At 49.5% G+C, this 22614-nt stretch overlaps 1 protein-coding gene across 8 annotated transcripts in view; it reads right to left on the bottom strand.

Moving 5' to 3' along the window:
* The window catches only part of SYNE2 (spectrin repeat containing nuclear envelope protein 2), a 1840150-nt gene that overhangs the window by 1501267 nt on the left and 316269 nt on the right, over nt 1-22614 (bottom strand). For all 8 annotated transcript variants that reach the window (XM_069638223.1, XM_069638224.1, XM_069638227.1 and 5 more), the window contains exon 12: nt 11541-11705. In XM_069638223.1, the coding sequence (XP_069494324.1) occupies nt 11541-11705 (165 nt within the window). The remainder of the gene's footprint in view (nt 1-11540; nt 11706-22614) is intronic.

Genomic DNA, 22614 nt, shown 5'->3' with positions numbered 1-22614 from the left:
TCATGAAACCTCCCCCCCGCCCCCCCCAGCTGCCTCATATCAGGGTGGCCGTTTAGTTGGGTTGCTCTGAGCAGGAGATCAGCTCGTCCCTTCTTGCCATGTCTAACTGCTCACGATCCACAGCCTGGCCATTGGGGTATCCTTGAGCATGAGCGGGAAGAGTCATCCCAAGCTACATACATCAAGAACCACAGGAACAGGGAGTGCCTTGGCGTTGCCTAAACAACAATCTCAGATTCTTTGCAAACTGAATAGGAAGCGACCACATTCCCCATCCAGTGTCTATGTGTCCCGTGACCAACCGGAAGTTCCCACCTTCCCCATCCAGTGTCAATGTGTCCCGTGACCAATAGGAAGTTCCAACCTTCCCCATCCAGTGTCAATGTGTCCCGTGACCAATAGGAAGTTCCCACCTTCCCCATCCAGTGTCAATGTGTCCCGTGACCAATAGGAAGTTCCCACCTTCCACATCCAGTGTCAATGTGTCCCGTGACCAATAGGAAGTTCCCACCTTCCCCATCCAGTGTCAATGTGTCCCGTGACCAATAGGAAGTTCCCACCTTCCACATCCAGTGTCAATGTGTCCCGTGACCAATAGGAAGTTCCCACCTTCCACATCCAGTGTCAATGTGTCCCCTGACCAACAGGAGGTTCCCACATTCCCCATCCAGTGTCAATGTGTCCCGTGACCAACAGGAAGTTCCCACCTTCCCCATCCAGTGTCAATGTGTCCCGTGACCAACAGGAAGTTCCCACATTCCCCATCCAGTGTCAATGTGTCCCGTGACCAACAGGAAGTTCCCACCTTCCCCATCCAGTGTCAATGTGTCATCTGACCAATAGGAAGCGACCACCCTCCCTATCCAGTGTCAATTTGTCCAGTGACCAACAGGAGGTTCCCACCTTCCCCATCCAGTGTCAATGTGTCCCGTAACCAATAGGAGGTTCCCACCTTCCCCATCCAGTGTCAATGTGTCCCGTAACCAATAGGAGGTTCCCACCTTCCCCATCCAGTGTCAATGTGTCCCGTAACCAATAGGAGGTTCCCACCTTCCCCATCCAGTGTCAATGTGTCATCTGACCAATAGGAGGTTCCCACCTTCCCCATCCAGTGTCAATGTCTCCCCTGACCAATAGGAAGTTCCCACCTTCCCCATCCAGTGTCAATGTCTCCCCTGACCAACAGGAAGTTCCCACCTTCCCCATCCAGTGTCAATGTGTCATCTGACCAATAGGAAGCGACCACCCTCCCTATCCAGTGTCAATTTGTCCAGTGACCAACAGGAGGTTCCCACCTTCCCCATCCAGTGTCAATGTGTCCCGTAACCAATAGGAGGTCTTCCCCATCCAGTGTCAATGTGTCATCTGACCAATAGGAGGTTCCCACCTTCCCCATCCAGTGTCAATGTCTCCCCTGACCAACGGGAAGTTCCCACCTTCCCCATCCAGTGTCAATGTGTCCCGTGACCAACGGGAAGTTCCCACCTTCCCCATCCAGTGTCAATGTGTCCCGTGATCAACCGGAAGTTCCCACCTTCCCCATCCAGTGTCAATGTGTCCCCTGACCAACGGGAAGTTCCCACCTTCCCCATCCAGTGTCAATGTGTCCCCTGACCAACGGGAAGTTCCCACCTTCCCCATCCAGTGTCAATGTGTCCCCTGACCAACGGGAAGTTCCCACCTTCCCCATCCAGTGTCAATGTGTCCCGTAACCAACAGGAGGTTCCCACCTTCCCCATCCAGTGTCAATGTGTCCCGTAACCAATAGGAGGTTCCCACCTTCCCCATCCAGAGTCAATGTGTCATCTGACCAATAGGAGGTTGCCACCTTCCCCATCCAGTGTCAATGTCTCCCCTGACCAATAGGAAGTTCCCACCTTCCCCATCCAGTGTCAATGTGTCCCGTAACCAATAGGAGGTTCCCACCTTCCCCATCCAGTGTCAATGTGTCCCGTAACCAATAGGAGGTTCCCACCTTCCCCATCCAGTGTCAATGTGTCCCCTGACCAATAGGAGGTTCCCACCTTCCCCATCCAGTGTCAATGTGTCCCGTAACCAATAGGAAGTTCCCACCTTCCCCATCTAGTGTCAATGTGTCATCTGACCAATAGGAAGTTCCCACCTTCCCCATCCAGTGTCAATGTGTCCCGTGACCAATAGGAAGTTCCCACCTTCCCCACCCAGTGTCAATGTGTCCCGTGACCAATAGGAAGCGACCACATTCCCCATCCGGTGTCAATGTGTCCCCTGACCAACAGGAAGTTCCCACCTTCCCCATCCGGTGTCAATGTGTCCCGTGACCAACAGGAAGTTCCCACCTTCCCCATCCGGTGTCAATGTGTCCCGTGACCAACCGGAAGTTCCCACCTTCCCCATCCGGTGTCAATGTGTCCCCTGACCAACAGGAAGTTCCCACCTTCCCCATCAGGAAGCGACCACCTTCCCCATCCGGTGTCAATGTGTCCCCTGACCAACAGGAGGTTCCCACCTTCCCCATCCCGTGTCAATGTGTCCCGTGACCAACAGGAGGTTCCCACCTTCCCCATCCCGTGTCAATGTGTCCTGTGACCAACAGGAAGTTCCCACCTTCCCCATCCCGTGTCAATGTGTCCCGTGACCAACAGGAGGTTCCCACCTTCCCCATCCAGTGTCAATGTGTCCCGTGACCAACAGGAAGTTCCCACCTTCCCCATCCAGTGCCAATGTGTCCCGTGACCAACAGGAAGCGACCACATTCCCCATCCAGTGTCAATGTGTCCCGTGACCAACAGGAAGCTCCCACCTTCCCCATCCAGTGTCAATGTGTCCCGTGACCAACAGGAAGTTCCCACATTCCCCATCCAATGTCAATGTGTATCGTGACCAATAGGAGGTTCCCACCTTCCCTATCCGGTGTCAATTTGTCCAGTGACCAATAGGAGGTTCCCACCTTCCCCATCCGGTGTCAATGTGTCCCGTAACCAATAGGAGGTTCCCACCTTCCCCATCCGGTGTCAATGTCTCCCCTGACCAATAGGAAGCTCCCACCTTCCCCATCCAGTGTCAATGTGTCCCGTGACCAACAGGAAGTTCCCACATTCCCCATCCAATGTCAATGTGTATCGTGACCAATAGGAGGTTCCCACCTTCCCTATCCGGTGTCAATTTGTCCAGTGACCAATAGGAGGTTCCCACCTTCCCCATCCGGTGTCAATGTGTCCCGTAACCAATAGGAGGTTCCCACCTTCCCCATCCGGTGTCAATGTCTCCCCTGACCAATAGGAAGTTCCCACCTTCCCCATCCAGTGTCAATGTGTCCCCTGACCAATAGGAAGTTCCCACCTTCCCTATCCAGTGTCAATGTGTCCCGTGACCAATAGGAAGTTCCCACCTTCCCTATCCAGTGTCAATGTGTCCCGTGACCAATAGGAAGTTCCCACCTTCCCTATCCAGTGTCAATGTGTCCCGTGACCAACAGGAAGTTCCCACCTTCCCTATCCAGTGTCAATGTGTCCCCTGACCAACAGGAAGTTCCCACCTTCCCCATCCAGTGTCAATGTGTCCAGTGACCAACAGGAGGTTCCCACATTCCCCATCCAGTGTCAATGTGTCCCGTGACCAACAGGAAGTTCCCACCTTCCCCATCCAGTGTCATGGTGTCCAGTGACCAACAGGAGGTTCCCACATTCCCCATCCAGTGTCAATGTGTCCCGTGACCAACAGGAAGTTCCCACCTTCCCCATCCAGTGTCAATGTGTCCAGTGACCAACAGGAGGTTCCCACCTTCCCCATCCGGTGTCAATGTGTCCCGTGACCAACAGGAAGCGATCACATTCCCCATCCAGTGTCAATGTGTCCCGTGACCAACAGGAAGCAATCACATTCCCCATCCAGTGTCAATGTGTCCCGTGACCAACAGGAAGTTCCCACCTTCCCCATCCAGTGTCAATGTGTCCCCTGACCAATAGGAAGTTCCCACCTTCCCCATCCAGTGTCAATGTGTCCCGTAACCAATAGGAGGTTCCCACCTTCCCCATCCAGTGTCAATGTCTCCCCTGACCAATAGGAAGTTCCCACCTTCCCCATCCGGTGTCAATGTGTCCCGTAACCAATAGGAGGTTCCCACCTTCCCCATCCAGTGTCAATGTGTCCAGTGACCAACAGGAGGTTCCCACATTCCCCATCCAGTGTCAATGTCTCCCCTGACCAATAGGAAGTTCCCACCTTCCCCATCCGGTGTCAATGTGTCCGGTAACCAATAGGAGGTTCCCACCTTCCCCATCCAGTGTCAATGTGTCCAGTGACCAACAGGAGGTTCCCACCTTCCCCATCCGTTGTCAATGTGTCCCGTGACCAACAGGAAGCGATCACATTCCCCATCCAGTGTCAATGTGTCCCGTGACCAACAGGAAGCGATCACATTCCCCATCCAGTGTCAATGTGTCCCGTGACCAACAGGAAGTTCCCACCTTCCCCATCCAGTGTCAATGTGTCCTGTAACCAATAGGAGGTTCCCACCTTCCCCATCCAGTGTCAATGTCTCCCCTGACCAATAGGAAGTTCCCACCTTCCCCATCCGGTGTCAATGTGTCCCGTAACCAATAGGAGGTTCCCACCTTCCCCATCCAGTGTCAATGTGTCCAGTGACCAACAGGAGGTTCCCACCTTCCCCATCCAGTGTCAATGTCTCCCCTGACCAATAGGAAGTTCCCACATTCCCCATCCAGTGTCAATGTCTCCCCTGACCAATAGGAAGTTCCCACCTTCCCCATCCAATGTCAATGTGTATCGTGACCAATAGGAGGTTCCCACCTTCCCTATCCGGTGTCAATTTGTCCAGTGACCAATAGGAGGTTCCCACCTTCCCCATCCGGTGTCAATGTGTCCCGTAACCAATAGGAGGTTCCCACCTTCCCCATCCGGTGTCAATGTCTCCCCTGACCAATAGGAAGCTCCCACCTTCCCCATCCAGTGTCAATGTGTCCCGTGACCAACAGGAAGTTCCCACATTCCCCATCCAATGTCAATGTGTATCGTGACCAATAGGAGGTTCCCACCTTCCCTATCCGGTGTCAATTTGTCCAGTGACCAATAGGAGGTTCCCACCTTCCCCATTCGGTGTCAATGTGTCCCGTAACCAATAGGAGGTTCCCACCTTCCCCATCCGGTGTCAATGTCTCCCCTGACCAATAGAAAGTTCCCACCTTCCCCATCCAGTGTCAATGTGTCCCCTGACCAATAGGAAGTTCCCACCTTCCCTATCCAGTGTCAATGTGTCCCGTTACCAATAGGAAGTTCCCACCTTCCCTATCCAGTGTCAATGTGTCCCGTGACCAATAGGAAGCTCCCACCTTCCCTATCCAGTGTCAATGTGTCCCGTGACCAACAGGAAGTTCCCACCTTCCCTATCCAGTGTCAATGTGTCCCCTGACCAACAGGAAGTTCCCACCTTCCCCATCCAGTGTCAATGTGTCCAGTGACCAACAGGAGGTTCCCACATTCCCCATCCAGTGTCAATGTGTCCCGTGACCAAGAGGAAGTTCCCACCTTCCCCATCCAGTGTCAATGTGTCCAGTGACCAACAGGAGGTTCCCACATTCCCCATCCAGTGTCAATGTGTCCCGTGACCAACAGGAAGCAATCACATTCCCCATCCAGTGTCAATGTGTCCCGTGACCAACAGGAAGTTCCCACCTTCCCCATCCAGTGTCAATGTGTCCCCTGACCAATAGGAAGTTCCCACCTTCCCCATCCAGTGTCAATGTGTCCCGTAACCAATAGGAGGTTCCCACCTTCCCCATCCAGTGTCAATGTCTCCCCTGACCAATAGGAAGTTCCCACCTTCCCCATCCGGTGTCAATGTGTCCCGTAACCAATAGGAGGTTCCCACCTTCCCCATCCAGTGTCAATGTGTCCAGTGACCAACAGGAGGTTCCCACATTCCCCATCCAGTGTCAATGTCTCCCCTGACCAATAGGAAGTTCCCACCTTCCCCATCCGGTGTCAATGTGTCCCGTAACCAATAGGAGGTTCCCACCTTCCCCATCCAGTGTCAATGTGTCCAGTGACCAACAGGAGGTTCCCACCTTCCCCATCCGTTGTCAATGTGTCCCGTGACCAACAGGAAGCGATCACATTCCCCATCCAGTGTCAATGTGTCCCGTGACCAACAGGAAGCGATCACATTCCCCATCCAGTGTCAATGTGTCCCGTGACCAACAGGAAGTTCCCACCTTCCCCATCCAGTGTCAATGTGTCCTGTAACCAATAGGAGGTTCCCACCTTCCCCATCCAGTGTCAATGTCTCCCCTGACCAATAGGAAGTTCCCACCTTCCCCATCCGGTGTCAATGTGTCCCGTAACCAATAGGAGGTTCCCACCTTCCCCATCCAGTGTCAATGTGTCCAGTGACCAACAGGAGGTTCCCACCTTCCCCATCCAGTGTCAATGTCTCCCCTGACCAATAGGAAGTTCCCACATTCCCCATCCAGTGTCAATGTCTCCCCTGACCAATAGGAAGTTCCCACCTTCCCCATCCAGTGTCAATGTCTCCCCTGACTAATAGGAAGTTCCCACCTTCCCCATCCGGTGTCAATGTGTCCCGTAACCAATAGGAGGTTCCCACCTTCCCCATCCAGTGTCAATGTCTCCCCTGACCAATAGGAAGTTCCCACCTTCCCCATCCGGTGTCAATGTGTCCCCTGACCAATAGGAAGTTCCCACCTTCCCCATCCGGTGTCAATGTGTCCCGTGACCAACAGGAAGTTCCCACCTTCCCCATCCGGTGTCAATGTGTCCCGTAACCAATAGGAGGTTCCCAGATTCCCCATCCAGTGTCAATGTGTCATCTGACCAATAGGAGGTTCCCACCTTCCCCATCCAGTGTCAATGTCTCCCCTGACCAATAGGAAGTTCCCACCTTCCCCATCCAGTGTCACTGTCTCCCCTGACCAATAGGAAGTTCCCACCTTCCCCATCCAGTGTCAATGTGTCCCGTAACCAATAGGAGGTTCCCACCTTCCCCATCCAGTGTCAATGTCTCCCCTGACCAATAGGAAGTTCCCACCTTCCCCATCCAGTGTCAATGTGTCATCTGACCAATAGGAGGTTCCCACCTTCCCCATCCAGTGTCAATGTCTCCCCTGACCAATAGGAAGTTCCCACCTTCCCCATCCAGTGTCACTGTCTCCCCTGACCAATAGGAAGTTCCCACCTTCCCCATCCAGTGTCAATGTGTCCCGTAACCAATAGGAGGTTCCCACCTTCCCCATCCAGTGTCAATGTCTCCCCTGACCAATAGGAAGTTCCCACCTTCCCCATCCGGTGTCAATGTGTCATCTGACCAATAGGAGGTTCCCACCTTCCCCATCCAGTGTCAATGTGTCCAGTGACCAACAGGAGGTTCCCACCTTCCCCATCCGGTGTCAATGTGTCATCTGACCAATAGGAGGTTCCCACCTTCCCCATCCAGTGTCAATGTCTCCCCTGACCAATAGGAAGTTCCCACCTTCCCCATCCAGTGTCACTGTCTCCCCTGACCAATAGGAAGTTCCCACCTTCCCCATCCGGTGTCAATGTGTCCCGTAACCAATAGGAAGTTCCCACCTTCCCCATCCAGTGTCAATGTGTCATCTGACCAATAGGAGGTTCCCACCTTCCCCATCCAGTGTCCATGTCTCCCCTGACCAATAGGAAATTCCCACCTTCCCCATCCAGTGTCACTGTCTCCCCTGACCAATAGGAAGTTCCCACCTTCCCCATCCAGTGTCAATGTGTCCCGTAACCAATAGGAGGTTCCCACCTTCCCCATCCAGTGTCAATGTCTCCCCTGACCAATAGGAAGTTCCCACCTTCCCCATCCAGTGTCAATGTGTCATCTGACCAATAGGAGGTTCCCACCTTCCCCATCCAGTGTCAATGTCTCCCCTGACCAATAGGAAGTTCCCACCTTCCCCATCCAGTGTCAATGTGTCCCGTAACCAATAGGAGGTTCCCACCTTCCCCATCCAGTGTCAATGTCTCCCCTGACCAATAGGAAGTTCCCACCTTCCCCATCCGGTGTCAATGTGTCATCTGACCAATAGTAGGTTCCCACCTTCCCCATCCAGTGTCAATGTGTCCAGTGACCAACAGGAGGTTCCCACCTTCCCCATCCGGTGTCAATGTGTCATCTGACCAACAGGAAGTTCCCACCTTCCCCATCCAGTGTCAATGTCTCCCCTGACCAATAGGAAGTTCCCACCTTCCCCATCCAGTGTCACTGTCTCCCCTGACCAATAGGAAGTTCCCACCTTCCCCATCCAGTGTCAATGTGTCCCGTAACCAATAGGAGGTTCCCACCTTCCCCATCCAGTGTCAATGTCTCCCCTGACCAATAGGAAGTTCCCACCTTCCCCATCCAGTGTCAATGTGTCATCTGACCAATAGGAGGTTCCCACCTTCCCCATCCAGTGTCAATGTCTCCCCTGACCAATAGGAAGTTCCCACCTTCCCCATCCAGTGTCACTGTCTCCCCTGACCAATAGGAAGTTCCCACCTTCCCCATCCAGTGTCAATGTGTCCCGTAACCAATAGGAGGTTCCCACCTTCCCCATCCAGTGTCAATGTCTCCCCTGACCAATAGGAAGTTCCCACCTACCCCATCCGGTGTCAATGTGTCATCTGACCAATAGGAGGTTCCCACCTTCCCCATCCAGTGTCAATGTGTCCAGTGACCAACAGGAGGTTCCCACCTTCCCCATCCGGTGTCAATGTGTCATCTGACCAACAGGAAGTTCCCACCTTCCCCATCCAGTGTCAATGTGTCACCTGACCAACAGGAAGTTCCCACCTTCCCCATCCGGTGTCAATGTCTCCCCTGACCAATAGGAAGTTCCCACATTCCCCATCCGGTGTCAATGTCTCCCCTGACCAATAGGAAGTTCCCACCTTCCCCATCCAGTGTCAATGTCTCACCTGACCAACAGGAGGTTCCCACATTCCCCATCCAGTGTCAATGTGTCATCTGACCAATAGGAGGTTCCCACCTTCCCCATCCAGTGTCAATGTCTCCCCTGACCAATAGGAAGTTCCCACCTTCCCCATCCAGTGTCACTGTCTCCCCTGACCAATAGGAAGTTCCCACCTTCCCCATCCAGTGTCAATGTGTCCCGTAACCAATAGGAGGTTCCCACCTTCCCCATCCAGTGTCAATGTCTCCCCTGACCAATAGGAAGTTCCCACCTTCCCCATCCGGTGTCAATGTGTCATCTGACCAATAGGAGGTTCCCACCTTCCCCATCCAGTGTCAATGTGTCCAGTGACCAACAGGAGGTTCCCACATTCCCCATCCGGTGTCAATGTCTCCCCTGACCAACAGGAAGTTCCCACCTTCCCCATCCGGTGTCAATGTCTCCCCTGACCAATAGGAGGTTCCCACATTCCCCATCCAGTGTCAATGTCTCCCCTGACCAATAGGAGGTTCCCACATTCCCCATCCGGTGTCAATGTCTCCCCTGACCAATAGGAAGTTCCCACCTTCCCCATCCAGTGTCAATGTGTCCCGTGACCAATAGGAAGTTCCCACCTTCCCCATCCGGTGTCAATGTCTCCCCTGACCAATAGGAGGTTCCCACCTTCCCCATCCAGTGTCAATGTCTCCCCTGACCAATAGGAAGTTTCCACCTTCCCCATCCAGTGTCAATGTCTCCCCTGACCAATAGGAGGTTCCCACCTTCCCCATCCAGTGTCAATGTCTCCCCTGACCAATAGGAAGTTCCCACCTTCCCCATCCCGTGTCAATGTGTCCCGTAACCAATAGGAGGTTCCCACCTTCCCCATCCAGTGTCAATGTCTCCCCTGACCAATAGGAAGTTCCCACCTTCCCCATCCGGTGTCAATGTCTCCCCTGACCAATAGGAAGTTCCCACCTTCCCCATCCAGTGTCAATGTCTCCCCTGACCAATAGGAAGCCGCCCCATTTCCTATCTAGTGTCAAGGTGCCCTCAGAGCATTTTTAGAGAAAGGCGCTGGTTGGATTTAAACAAAAAATACAACTAGATGAACTTTGGGGACTTTGCTAAATCCCAATTTTTTGTAATTTTTTTTTAGACAGCATTCAACAAGCATTGCCAACGCCAGCGGGTTTAGCTCCTGTGAAGGCACTTTCAGGTTTGCCGCCATGCACTCACATTCTTGGGCAGATAAAGGGCACGCGCAGGGCTCTAGCACCCGCGCGCGCGCTGCCTCAGTCTTGAGCATGTCCTATGCTGATGGAGTTGTGCGCGCTGTGGGAGGGCGGAAGTAAATCTGTACCGCTTGGGGCCTACGCACCTATGACCTGTTACCTTCCACATGCTATGAAGCAACGCAGCACTACTATTCTCTTTTACACATGCAGCTCCTGGGTGCATTAGTGGAGAAAGCGCACCCCTGCGTCTCCCATGCCGCGCCGCAGGGAACCCACACTCCCCTGAGGTTGCTCCTGTGGGTATTTGCTGCCTATCTTCGTCCTTTGCCTGAAGAGGAACACACAGAGCAGACACTTTCTGAAAGGCAGTGCTTCGTACCACGAGCCCCCTAGGATTCCAAGATGTACACGAGAACAGCTGGCATTTTGGGGCGGGCCCAGAAATCAATGCAAACTAATGAGAGCCTTTCCCTGGAAGAGCACATCACACGCCCCCGCACCATGCCTTGAATGAGAGGGGCACAGTTATATGTGCACGTCTGACTAGTGGACTCAGCTTCGCTTTGCAAGGACTGTCTCACTCTTCTTGGCATGTGATGGCCAAGGTCAATGCAGTGTCTTTTCTTCAGATAGACTCTGTTATAAAGACCACCCAACTGACCCATGACCTGGCGGTAAACAGTCCCACGTCACATGCTGTTAATGCTAAGAACCATTGAATGGATTCACGGCGGCCAGGCTTCCCTTAGGAGTAGAGACGAGTTTCATGAGGAATACTAAAGCTTCCTGCTTGAGGCTGGAGCACTGGGACAGCACACCTCTTCACACTCCCAGAAGAGGGGGGAGCTGGCTCCTGTGGTGGCAAACTCGGTCCTTGCCCAAGAGCTATCGAATGCCCTGCTGCCACACCATGCTGATGTGTGGATGCCAGCCTGCAGCAGGGCACCCCAAAGCGAGTGTTCCCCTCTTCTCACTCCAGCCCTTCACTCCCAGAAATGATGGCTGTGACCTAGGGGGGCCGCGCAGGCTCGCCATCGGAAAGGTTAGGTGTATCAGGGACGCCGCCTCTTAGCCTAGGGCAATATTTACCATAAGTCTAGGCCAAGAGCCAACGGCACGCGCAACCCTGCTATATATCAGGAGGCACTGGCCAGGAATTTGCCACCTGTGTCGGTCTGCTCTACACACAGCAGAAGCCAAACAAAAGATGGAGGTGGTTCTGTGGTGGCGCTCAGGAGTGTGCGCGGAGCGCCTGGCTGTCAGGGCCCACGCGCTGGTTTCCATGGTGAGGGACACCCACTGTAAACCTGACCTTATATGTACCCGCTTTGTTTGCACTGTAGTGGTTTCACCCAATGCCTGTGCACAGGAAAGGCTTGCAGGATCAACAAACCTTGAGAAGCGAGGACGTTTCTTGGCCTCCGGCCATGGCTTTGTGATGGCCCTCGGAGTCAAGCAGCTCTTCCGCCAGCAAACGCTCCAGGGACTGGAGCCAGGCTTCCGCGTCATCCAGGGGTGGGGGCAGGTCTCCATCCAGCTTCTCTTTCCAGCTTGCGATCTGTGTGGGGGGAGACAAGGCAAGGACCCCTGGTGAGAAGGGTTGGGTCACGTCGCATGAGGTCTCAAAAGGCACCCGACACTGGCTTCCTTCTTACCAGTGCAACTTTCTGGAGAGCCAAAGTGCAACGCTCTATCACACAGTACATGCTTGAATTCGGCTTCACGAATGTGCATGGAGTACATTATAAAACATGTATGCAGTCCATTAACAAACAAGACATTAGAAAACCTCAGGCTTTATCACGAACACAGAAAATCATCATGTAAGCAGAGATTCAACAGCAGTTGTGAAAGAGCAAATATATCCTTTTAAAAAGTGACCACTAGAAAAACACTTTGCCACTGTGCTTCTGAAGATGTCAGAGTTAATGGAGAAAACAGGGACTTCAAAGTAAACGCAGAGGGTGGCGCGCTTTACGTGATCTCAATGAATATGCGTGATTGGGGCGCAAAGCTTAACAGGCTTAGCAGCTGGTTCACAGCAGGCACTTGAACACATGGTGCTCAAGAACTATAGAAAAGCCAGGAATTCATTCCAAGCAAAGCAATAGATCATTTTGGTGCCTGGTGTTTAGTAACTTGTGACATATTTGTGAATTTGGTGTTAACCATTGGCTTTTCACACGGCATCATAAATATATGACACAAGAATAGTGAACGGTGTGCAGAGTGTTTACACTCCTCTTTGCACACTCTGCCTGCTTGTGGAGTAGAAACTGCATTTATAACATCTAACCACGGCCTGCAAACATACTCCTCGTCTCATGGGCACTTGCACAAATACCTCTGTGCCACTGCCCTTAAAAATACTCTATAATTGCCTTTTCCATCTTCTCCCACGAGGATTGACTGTACCTGGCTTTTCCATCTTCTCCCACGAGGATTGACTGTACCCGACATTTCCATCTTCTCCCACGAGGATTGACTGTACCCGACATTTCCATCTTCTCCCACGAGGATTGACTGTACCCGACATTTCCATCTTCTCCCACGAGGATTGACTGTACCCGACATTTCCATCTTCTCCCACGAGGATTGACTGTACCCGACATTTCCATCTTCTCCCACGAGGATTGACTGTACCTGCCTTTTCCATCTTCTCCCACGAGGATTGACTGTACCCGCCTTTTCCATCTTCTCCCACGAGGATTGACTGTACCTGCCTTTTCCATCTTCTCCCACGAGGATTGACTGTACCCGGCTTTTCCATCTTCTCCCACGAGGATTGACTGTACCCGACTTTTCCATCTTCTCCCACGAGGATTGACTGTACCTGCCTTTTCCATCTTCTCCCACGAGGATTGACTGTACCTGCCTTTTCCATCTTCTCCCACGAGGATTGACTGTACCTGCCTTTTCCATCTTCTCCCACGAGGATTGACTGTACCTGCCTTTTCCATCTTCTCCCACGAGGATTGACTGTACCCGACATTTACATCTTCTCCCACGAGGATTGACTGTACCTGACTTTTCCATCTTCTCCCACGAGGATTGACTGTACCTGCCTTTTCCATCTTCTCCCACGAGGATTGACTGTACCCGGCTTTTCCATCTTCTCCCACGAGGATTGACTGTACCTGCCTTTTCCATCTTCTCCCACGAGGATTGACTGTACCTGCCTTTTCCATCTTCTCCCACGAGGATTGACTGTACCTGCCTTTTCCATCTTCTCCCACGAGGATTGACTGTACCCGACATTTACATCTTCTCCCACGAGGATTGACTGTACCTGCCTTTTCCATCTTCTCCCACGAGGATTGACTGTACCTGCCTTTTCCATCTTCTCCCACGAGGATTGACTGTACCTGCCTTTTCCATCTTCTCCCACGAGGATTGACTGTACCTGCCTTTTCCATCTTCTCCCACGAGGATTGACTGTACCTGCCTTTTCCATCTTCTCCCACGAGGATTGACTGTACCTGCCTTTTCCATCTTCTCCCACGAGGATTGACTGTACCTGCCTTTTCCATCTTCTCCCACGAGGATTGACTGTACCCGGCTTTTCCATCTTCTCCCACGAGGATTGACTGTACCCTTTTTTTTATTTTTTTTATTGTTTATTTGTTTATGGCTTTCCTAAGAAAACCTTTACAAAAAAAATAAAAAGAGCAATAAAAACTATAGAAACTGCCAAAGTCTTACAGATCGATCGAGAAATATTCACCCATTATTCGATACTTCGACTATACTTTGTGAGTATCGAGCAGTTTTCTAGAACCTTTACTATTGCCGTGGTGAGCATAACTTCCTGACCGGAAATTAGTCTGTCCCAGAAGGAATCTTGTAATAAGGACTCTTCTCTAGCGACGAATCTTCCAAGCAGCTGACGTCTTATAGTCCAAGTCCCCTCGCACTCTAGCAACAGATGTCTCAATGTTTGAAGGTTCGGTGGGTCACAAGACCTGCAGAGCTTTATGGTTTTGTCACCCTGATGTCTTTTAGCCAAAATTTCTCCGGTATGAGCCAGATTTAATCTGAGTCTGAGGAAATTGTTTTGAATGTTCTTGTCTGGGAATGTTTGGAGGTAGCGTGGTAGTGTGCCTACTTTTCTCTCCACTATCAGGAAGAGGTTCGGTGGGTTTAGAAGCCTAACTCCTTCAATCGTACAAATCCAATCATATATTTCGAGTTGTTTTTTTATCTTCAGAGGATTGACAATCAAAAGTTCTAATGTTGAGTTCAGCCTGAGTAAAATGTCCCCCACTTTTCTTTCCAGGGCAAGAAGTTGTTTTGATTTGGCCTTTTTGTGATGTCCCATTACATCGAAAAGGAGAGTCGTAGATCTAGCAGTGATAATATCGCGATATAGCGACAAGAGCTTCCAATCTGCTCGACAGCCTAGGGAGATCAGACCCAGTTCATATCGCAGGCTACTAAGAGGTGTACACGTAGGCAAGTTTAATACTGCTCTCCATAGCCGACCCTCAGTTTTGCTCCAATTGTAATTCCAAAGCATAGGTTTCACTTCTAAGCCGTACAGAAAAACTGGTACAGCTTTGCCAATATAGAATTTGAGAAGCGGCAATAGTGAGAATTTGCAGAATCTCCCCATCAGATTCTTCATCTGGGCCGTGATTTTAGAGGTCTTCCCAGAAATAATTGGTAACATCTTACTCATAGATGGAGATGCAAAAATTTCGTAGCCCAAGTAAGTGAGCTCTTCAACTCTGGGGATTTCCGTTTCATTGAGGATCCATTTCCTGGAGGGAAGATTTTTTCTCGGATGTTTAAATACCAGGATTCTAGATTTCGAAGGGTTAATTATAAGACCATTGAGCTTAACATAGTCATTTAATTTGAGAAGGAGCTGTTGCAGCCCCCGGGCCGAGCCATCCAGCAAGACGATATCGTCTGCGTAGGCCAGCCAGTGTATACTTCTCCCATTTATTCTAGGTGCTGTCATAGAGGCCGATTCAAGGAAATTCCCCAGGTCTGCTAGAAAAAGATTAAAGAACAACGGAGCACCTAGACAACCCTGCCGGACTCCCTTGAAAGCCTCTATGGCCTCTGATAAGTTGCCGGCGTCATCCAGTCTTACCCTGATGGTGGTATTCTTGTGAAGCTCTATAAGCATAGCCAAAAGGGGTGCTGGGATCCCTCAATTTTGCAATTTCCGCCAGAGGTGAGCCCTGTCCACCAAGTCGAATGCTTTGGATAAATCTACCCATGCCCCAAAAAGTGGGGTGCCATTCTTCTCATTGGAGCCTTCACTGAGAAGGTTCAGGATAAGGCCATTTAAGCTGGTAGATAGGCCTTTCCTGAAACCCGTTTGGTGCCGGGACAGAATTTCGTTGGTATCAACCCAGTGAGTGAGATCTTTCAGGAGAAGTCGCATAAACAATTTGCTATCAATGTCAAGGAGGGCGATTGGTCGATAGCTAGCAGGTTTGAGCCTGTCGCCCCCCTTGAAGAATGGAATAATAAGTGCATTCTTCCAAGACGGGGGAAAAGAGCCAGTCTTTATGATTTCCCGAAAGAGATGGAATAGCAGCTTTGCCCACATTGTAGGGTGATTTTTTAAAACCTGATAGGTTAGACCATTCGGTCCTGCTGCCTTTGATGTAGATGCTGAAAGAATAAGGTCAAAAATGTCTTGTTGAGTAAATGATAATGACCAGGTTACTGAGGGTCCAGTGAAATCTCTAGAACCTGGATGTTCAAAGTTCTTGGTCAGATAGTCGATCCAGGATTGCTCTGGAACTAGGTTGCAGAGAGAGCTATTGTGGCCTGTCTCCAGTTGGTTTAGTGCGGCCCAAAAGCTTCTGCAGTTGTTGGCGTTAAGCAGGTAGAGCATCTTTTCCCCATCTTCTTGCTGTATTTGATGTTTGTGGTTACGAGACCAGTTTCTATAAGATTGTTTGGCTTTCCTGATTTTTTGTATGGTTTCTCGTTGTTCTCCTCCCCCCCCTTTTTTTTAGAGTACGAATGAGATGATGAAGAGACCTTTTTTGCTTGTGTCTTTCCTCATCATAATGATGAAAATGTGTTTGTTTTCCTCCAGCTTTCGTCACCTGTGGTGGACAAATTGACCATACGAAATTCCCGAAATTTTCGGGATGAAATTCCTAAGTCCATGACGGTCCCGGAATTGCTTCTAAAAGTTGGTTTAATTTTTCCCCACCAAATTTATATTTTACCACTCTCAGTTTGCCCTTGAGTCCGACTAATTTCTGCGGACGTATTGCTTTAATGTCTCTCTGTAAAGCCGAGAATCGAAGTTCTAGGCTTGCGTGGTCACTGCCTCCTTCCCAGTTAAGGGTTAGGGTCGGGCAGTAAGTTGCGAGACCTGATGTTACGAAAATATAATCTAATGTGGATTTCGAAGAACCTCGACGCCAAGTATGATTTTCTATTTCATTGTCCCCATTTTGCTTAATAATCATTTCGAGGTCCCAGGAGGAAAAAAAGGCCCACCATAGTTTGCCCTTTCGGCTGTTGTTTAGGGTGATATTGTCTGCATTAAAATCACCTGCTACTATAATGTGGGCTCCCTGGAAGTTGGTCTTCGCTGCTATTAAAATGGTCTGTAGAAGTTCTAGAAAATCTTGCAGCTTTATAGTGGCTGGATTCCAGTATATATTAATGAGGACTAGAGTGACTCTTAAATTGTCTGAGTCCACCTCTACTTTGCAGGCCTGAATGCCTGCGACGTTATTGCAGAGAGGGAGAATTTGCTAAATACTCGAGTTTTTGAGGACCATAAGAAGTCTGCCCGCCGGTCTCCCTTTAGATTTTTGTGAGGCCCCAAGACTTATAACTGTAAACCCCTCTATCTCTATGGGGTTTACTAGCCAAGTCTCCTGGAATAATAGAATATCAAATTCTTTTAGTAGTTTATTTTTTAGTAGCTTTTTTTTTAGAAAAGTAGAGCCTCTTGTGTTCCAGGAGACGAGACCGAGGCTATTTTGCTTAAAGGCTCATTTGCTCCTCGCCGAGATTCAGGAGGACCTGGGATATAATCTCCGGTAATTTCATAATTAGGTTCTCGCTTAGTTTGGGGCCGGAATTAGGGGTCCTTGGATGTTCACTCAGTGGACCGACTGGTCCTCTCAGTCTTGGAGAATCCTCTCTGTTTCTATATGTACTGGTGTGATTTCTAAATCCATCTTCCTCCTCCTGCTCAAATACCAACAGGCCTGCTCTTGCTAGTTCAGTTTTGTTTCCAATTAATGCCTGGAAGGCTCTTCTTGAGCTGAGGCCGACCTCCACAAAAAATTTGTCATTAACAGCTGGAAATTTGACGTATTCGATGTCTTCTGATGAAAAAAGAAACAATTTATAGTTTTTCCTGATTTCTGCTAAGAAAACTGATCTGCAAAGGGACATATACCCTAGTGGTCTTTCCAGTCTGAACCAAATCCTTGGAATTGAGAAGTCAGCTATTTCCTGCTCTGTCTCCCACTCTATGGGAGTATGGTAAGGGCCATCTGCCTCCTCTTCCGTTGAGCCAGTTTGTAGATGGAGCTCTAGGTTTCTTGATTTTCCCAATCCGTTCCGGCAGTCTACTTCATGGGCCCGGGACCCTGTTAGAGCATTGTCATTAGTTGGTTTGAGCTCAACGGGAGAGGCCAATGGGGTTGCTGCCGCAGGTTTTGAAGTGGTTTTTAGGAAGATGGGTGCCAATCTGATGTTACTTGCACTTATTTGAGGTGCCGTGCTACTGGTCGCAGTTTTTTTAGTACCCTTTTTTAAAAAAATGGGGGCTATCTTAGTTTTCAATTTAGGCATGATTGTTTCTGAGTTATTAAAAGCTCCACTCACAGGGTTCATTGGCTCAGTTTGCATGCCCGTGTTTGTGGTTTGAGATGTTATATCGCTATGAGCTTTCCTTAATTTTGCGGGAGTCACTGAGTTTCCATTTAGGCCCTTTCCTCTTTTGATGGGACTTGAGGGCTTTTGGTTTTTGCTCTGAGAGGGGCCGGCAACTGGAGATACATCAACTTCTGGAGCTGAGGGCTTTTCTTCATTCAGTGATAGTTTTTTAAGGAAAGCGTTTGTTGCCGATTTATTTGAGGATCTCTTTTTTTGTTTTTTTGTTTTTTTTTGAGTTTTCTCAATTTGTGAATGACAATGAGGGTCAATTGAAAAAAACCTCTCTTTCTGCTTATTTTTTCTTCTTCTTTTGGGATGACGTGACGTAACCAGATCTAAATTAGCTTCAATTTGAGGGGAGTCTTGGACGTCTACAGCTGTGTTTTTGTTTGGACTCTCCAGGATCTCTATTGTAGGCTCTATTTCAACGTTTGCTAGTCTTCGAAATTCTTCCAGGACTGAATTTGATAATGGTGTATCATCAAAGCAGTCCACAGGATCCTCTTCTGTCTGCGGATGGTTCTTATTTGTGATGTCTCGAGTTTCCGTGGATAGGTTTCTTATGAATTCTTGAGTTGTGAGATTGTTCTTGGCTTCTTCTTTCAGCAGGGAGTATATTTGAGTGAGATCCAAGCCTTGTTGCACTCCCTCATTTTGTAAGTCTTTTATTGTAGGGATCAAAGTCGTATTCATGATATTAGTGAGTGCCGTTGTTGTTGACTCATTCTTTGATACTTCATTTACAAGTTCTAACAAAATGCCTGCTTGTGTTTGAACCTCTGTTTTCAAAAGTTCAAATACAGAGACCAGAGAGTTCAAAACAAAGCTCAGTGCTGTGAGCGTGTTCTCACTAGTTGTAGGGGGCACTTCCTGTAATTCAAGATCATCCTGTGAAGCTGCAGAAGCTGGGCCGTTTTTGAACAGTAATGGTTCAGTTTGATAAACATAGTCAATAGCCATAAGTGTTGGAGGATTGACATCACTCTCCTGAATTGTACTGGTAGTCTGGCCAGCTATGACCCTTGGGTCTGCTAGATCGTTAGTACTTTTATTTCTTTTACGTACAAAGTGGTCATTAATCCTACTTTGTATTTTTTTTGTTGTTAGAGTGTACTCCAGTCCTCTTTTCCACCCTTCCTGAATAAGTGGAGGAGACACATGTGCTTCAGGGGCCAGATGGCAAAACGCTTGGGTAATGTTTTGGCTAGACTGGGTGGGTTGGTGGGATATTCCTGGTAGAGAAGGAGGTAAGATATCAGGAGTTGTACTGCCCTCCCCCCCGAGGTATGAACCTTCTTGATCAACCATCTCTTCCAGTAGAGGTGAGCTTCGGAGTCTCATTTGTTGATTTTCTTTCTAGATTAGTGATGGAGGAATTTAGTAAAATCCCCCCAAACCAAGGAAAATGAGGAATTAAAAGTTACCTGTCTTGAGCGCCTCCGCGCCTAACAGCCGCTTAACAGTCAGACTCCGGGCTTTACCCTGCGGGGCTTAACGCCGCGAGGGTACACTGAGAGTGCTTTTGTGCCCGTCTGAAGTCACGTGAGCGATCACGTGATCGGCCCGAAGCTCCGCCTCCTCCAGGAAGCGAGCGGCCGAACAGATAGCGCGAGTTCGAGGAAACTCCCAGCGCTGGCACACAGCACACAACAAGGCCACAGATACAGATATTCTTTGGTTTCGACTGCTACAGTAACAAAGGCGATTCCTCTCGCCGCTCGGCTGCACTGAGAGTGCTTTTGTGCCCGTCTGAAGTCACGTGAGCGATCACGTGATCGGCCCGAAGCTCCGCCTCCTCCAGGAAGCGAGCGGCCGAACAGATAGCGCGAGTTCGAGGAAACTCCCAGCGCTGGCACACAGCACACAACAAGGCCACAGATACAGATATTGTTTGGTTTCGACTGCTACAGTAACAAAGGCGATTCCTCTCGCCGCTCGGCTGCACTGAGAGTGCTTTTGTGCCCGTCTGAAGTCACGTGAGCGATCACGTGATCGGCCCGAAGCTCCGCCTCCTCCAGGAAGCGAGCGGCCGAACAGATAGCGCGAGTTCGAGGAAACTCCCAGCGCTGGCACACAGCACACAACAAGGCCACAGATACAGATATTCTTTGGTTTCGACTGCTACAGTAACAAAGGCGATTCCTCTCCTTGACTGTACCTGACTTTTCCATCTTCTCCCACACGTATTGACTGTACCCGACTTTTCCATCTTCTCCCACGAGGATTGACTGTACCTGACTTTTCCATCTTCTCCCACGAGTATTGACTGTACCTGACTTTTCCATCTTCTCCCACGAGGATTGACTGTACCTGACTTTTCCATCTTCTCCCACGAGGATTGACTGTACCTGACTTTTCCATCTTCTCTCACGAGGATTGACTGTACCCGACTTTTCCATCTTCTCCCACAAGGATTGACTGTACCTGACTTTTCCATCTTCTCCCACGAGTATTGACTGTACCTGGCTTTTCCATCTTCTCCCACGAGTATTGACTGTACCAGACATTTCCATCTTCTCCCACGAGTATTGACTGTACCTGGCTTTTCCATCTTCTCCCACGAGTATTGACTGTACCTGACTTTTCCATCTTCTCCCACGAGGATTGACTGTACCCGACTTTTCCATCTTCTCCCACAAGGATTGACTGTACCCGACTTTTCCATCTTCTCCCACGAGGATTGACTGTACCTGACTTTTCCATCTTCTCCCACTAGTATTGACAGTACCTGATCTTTCCATCTTCTCACACGAGTATTGACTGTACCTGACTTTATCTGACTTTTCCATCTTCTCCCACAAGTATTGACTGTACCTGACTTTTCCATCTTCTCCCACGCCGATTGACTGTACCTGGGTTTTCCATCTTCTTCCACGAGTATTGACTGTACCTGACTTTTCCATCTTCTCCCACAATGATTGACTGTACCTGACTTTTCCATCTTCTTCCACGAGTATTGACTGTAACCGACCTTTCCATCTTCTCCCACGAGTATTGACTGTACCTGGCTTTTCCATCTTCTCCCACAAGGATTGACTGTACCTGACTTTTCCATCTTCTCCCACAAGGATTGACTGTACCTGACTTTTCCCTCTTCTACTACGAGTATTGACTGTACGTGGCTTTTCCATCTTCTCCCACGAGGGTTGACTGTACCTGACCTTTCCATCTTCTCCGAGTATTGACTGTACCTGGGTTTTCCATCTTCTCCCACGAGGATTGACTGTACCTGACTTTTCCATCTTCTCCCACAAGGACTAACTGTACCTGACTTTTCCCTCTTCTCCTACGAGTTTTGACTGTACCTGACTTTATCTGACTTTTCCATCTTCTCCCACAAGTATTGACTGTACCTGACTTTTCCATCTTCTCCCACAATGATTGACTGTACCTGACTTTTCCATCTTCTTCCATGAGTATTGACTGTAACCGACCTTTCCATCTTCTCCCACGAGTATTGACTGTACCTGGCTTTTCCATCTTCTCCCACAAGGATTGACTGTACCTGACTTTTCCATCTTCTCCCACAAGGATTGACTGTACCTGACTTTTCCCTCTTCTCCTACGAGTATTGACTGTACGTGGCTTTTCCATCTTCTCCCACAAGGGTTGACTGTACCTGACTTTTCCAACTTCTTCCACGAGTATTGACTGTAACTGACATTTCCATCTTCTCCCACGAGTATTGACTGTACCTGGGTTTTCCATCTTCTCCCACGAGGATTGACTGTACCTGGGTTTTCCATCTTCTCCCACGAGGATTGACTGTACCTGACTTTTCCATCTTCTCCTACGAGTATTGACTGTATGTGGCTTTTCCATCTTCTCCCACGAGGATTGACTGTACCTGACTTTTCCATCTTCTCCCACAAGGATTGACTGTAACACGTGCAGAGATCACATGCTATTTCAGGGTTGCCCCTTTGGACACTTTAGGGGCGATTGCTGGCCCTACTCTTATGCCCCCACTCACTAATGAGAGAGGTGGAAAGGCGTGTCGCCCTATCGCTCCCGATAGATGACAACTCCCGGTTAAACCGGTGTCTGGGACTACGAAAAGATCCACTGGGGGCTGCCTGCCGAATCATGAATTCTTCGGGTAATTACAACAATGTTATAGTGATCCAGCGAACCACCACACCGTATTTGGAACAGCTGATTTCTTCTTCCCGCTATCCACTTTCCTACAAACTTTCCAATCCTCGCTTGAAGAGTCCTCGGTTTGGGTCTATTTGACCTAAAACAAATGATCACATTTGATCATATTTATTTGACCTTTTTTACGGTCTAAAATGCACAGGGAGACCCACGGCAACCCCACCTCCCCACTTCCCCTCAACCTATTCTATAACCTTACCCACCATATATATATACATTTAATTACATTTGACCGAAAAAAGGTCAAACAAATTCGATCACATGTTTTAGGTCAAATGTTTTTAGGTCAATCATACTAATAGCGTTGCCTCTCCGGTCGATGCCCTTTTCGCCCTTTGTACGAACATGGCTAAAGAACAGCGTGATCTGAAGAGAATACTCGCAAGAGTAGTAGACGCCACACTGGGCAGCTGCAATGGGGGTTTGGAAGACCCACA

The sequence above is a fragment of the Ambystoma mexicanum genome, chromosome 14 (assembly GCF_040938575.1).
Source record: "Ambystoma mexicanum isolate Mex_15411 chromosome 14, UKY_AmexF1_1, whole genome shotgun sequence".
Taxonomy (NCBI): Eukaryota; Metazoa; Chordata; class Amphibia; order Caudata; family Ambystomatidae; genus Ambystoma; species Ambystoma mexicanum.
The sequence above is the reverse complement of the archived record's forward strand: the minus strand, read 5'-3'. Positions and strand labels throughout refer to the sequence as shown.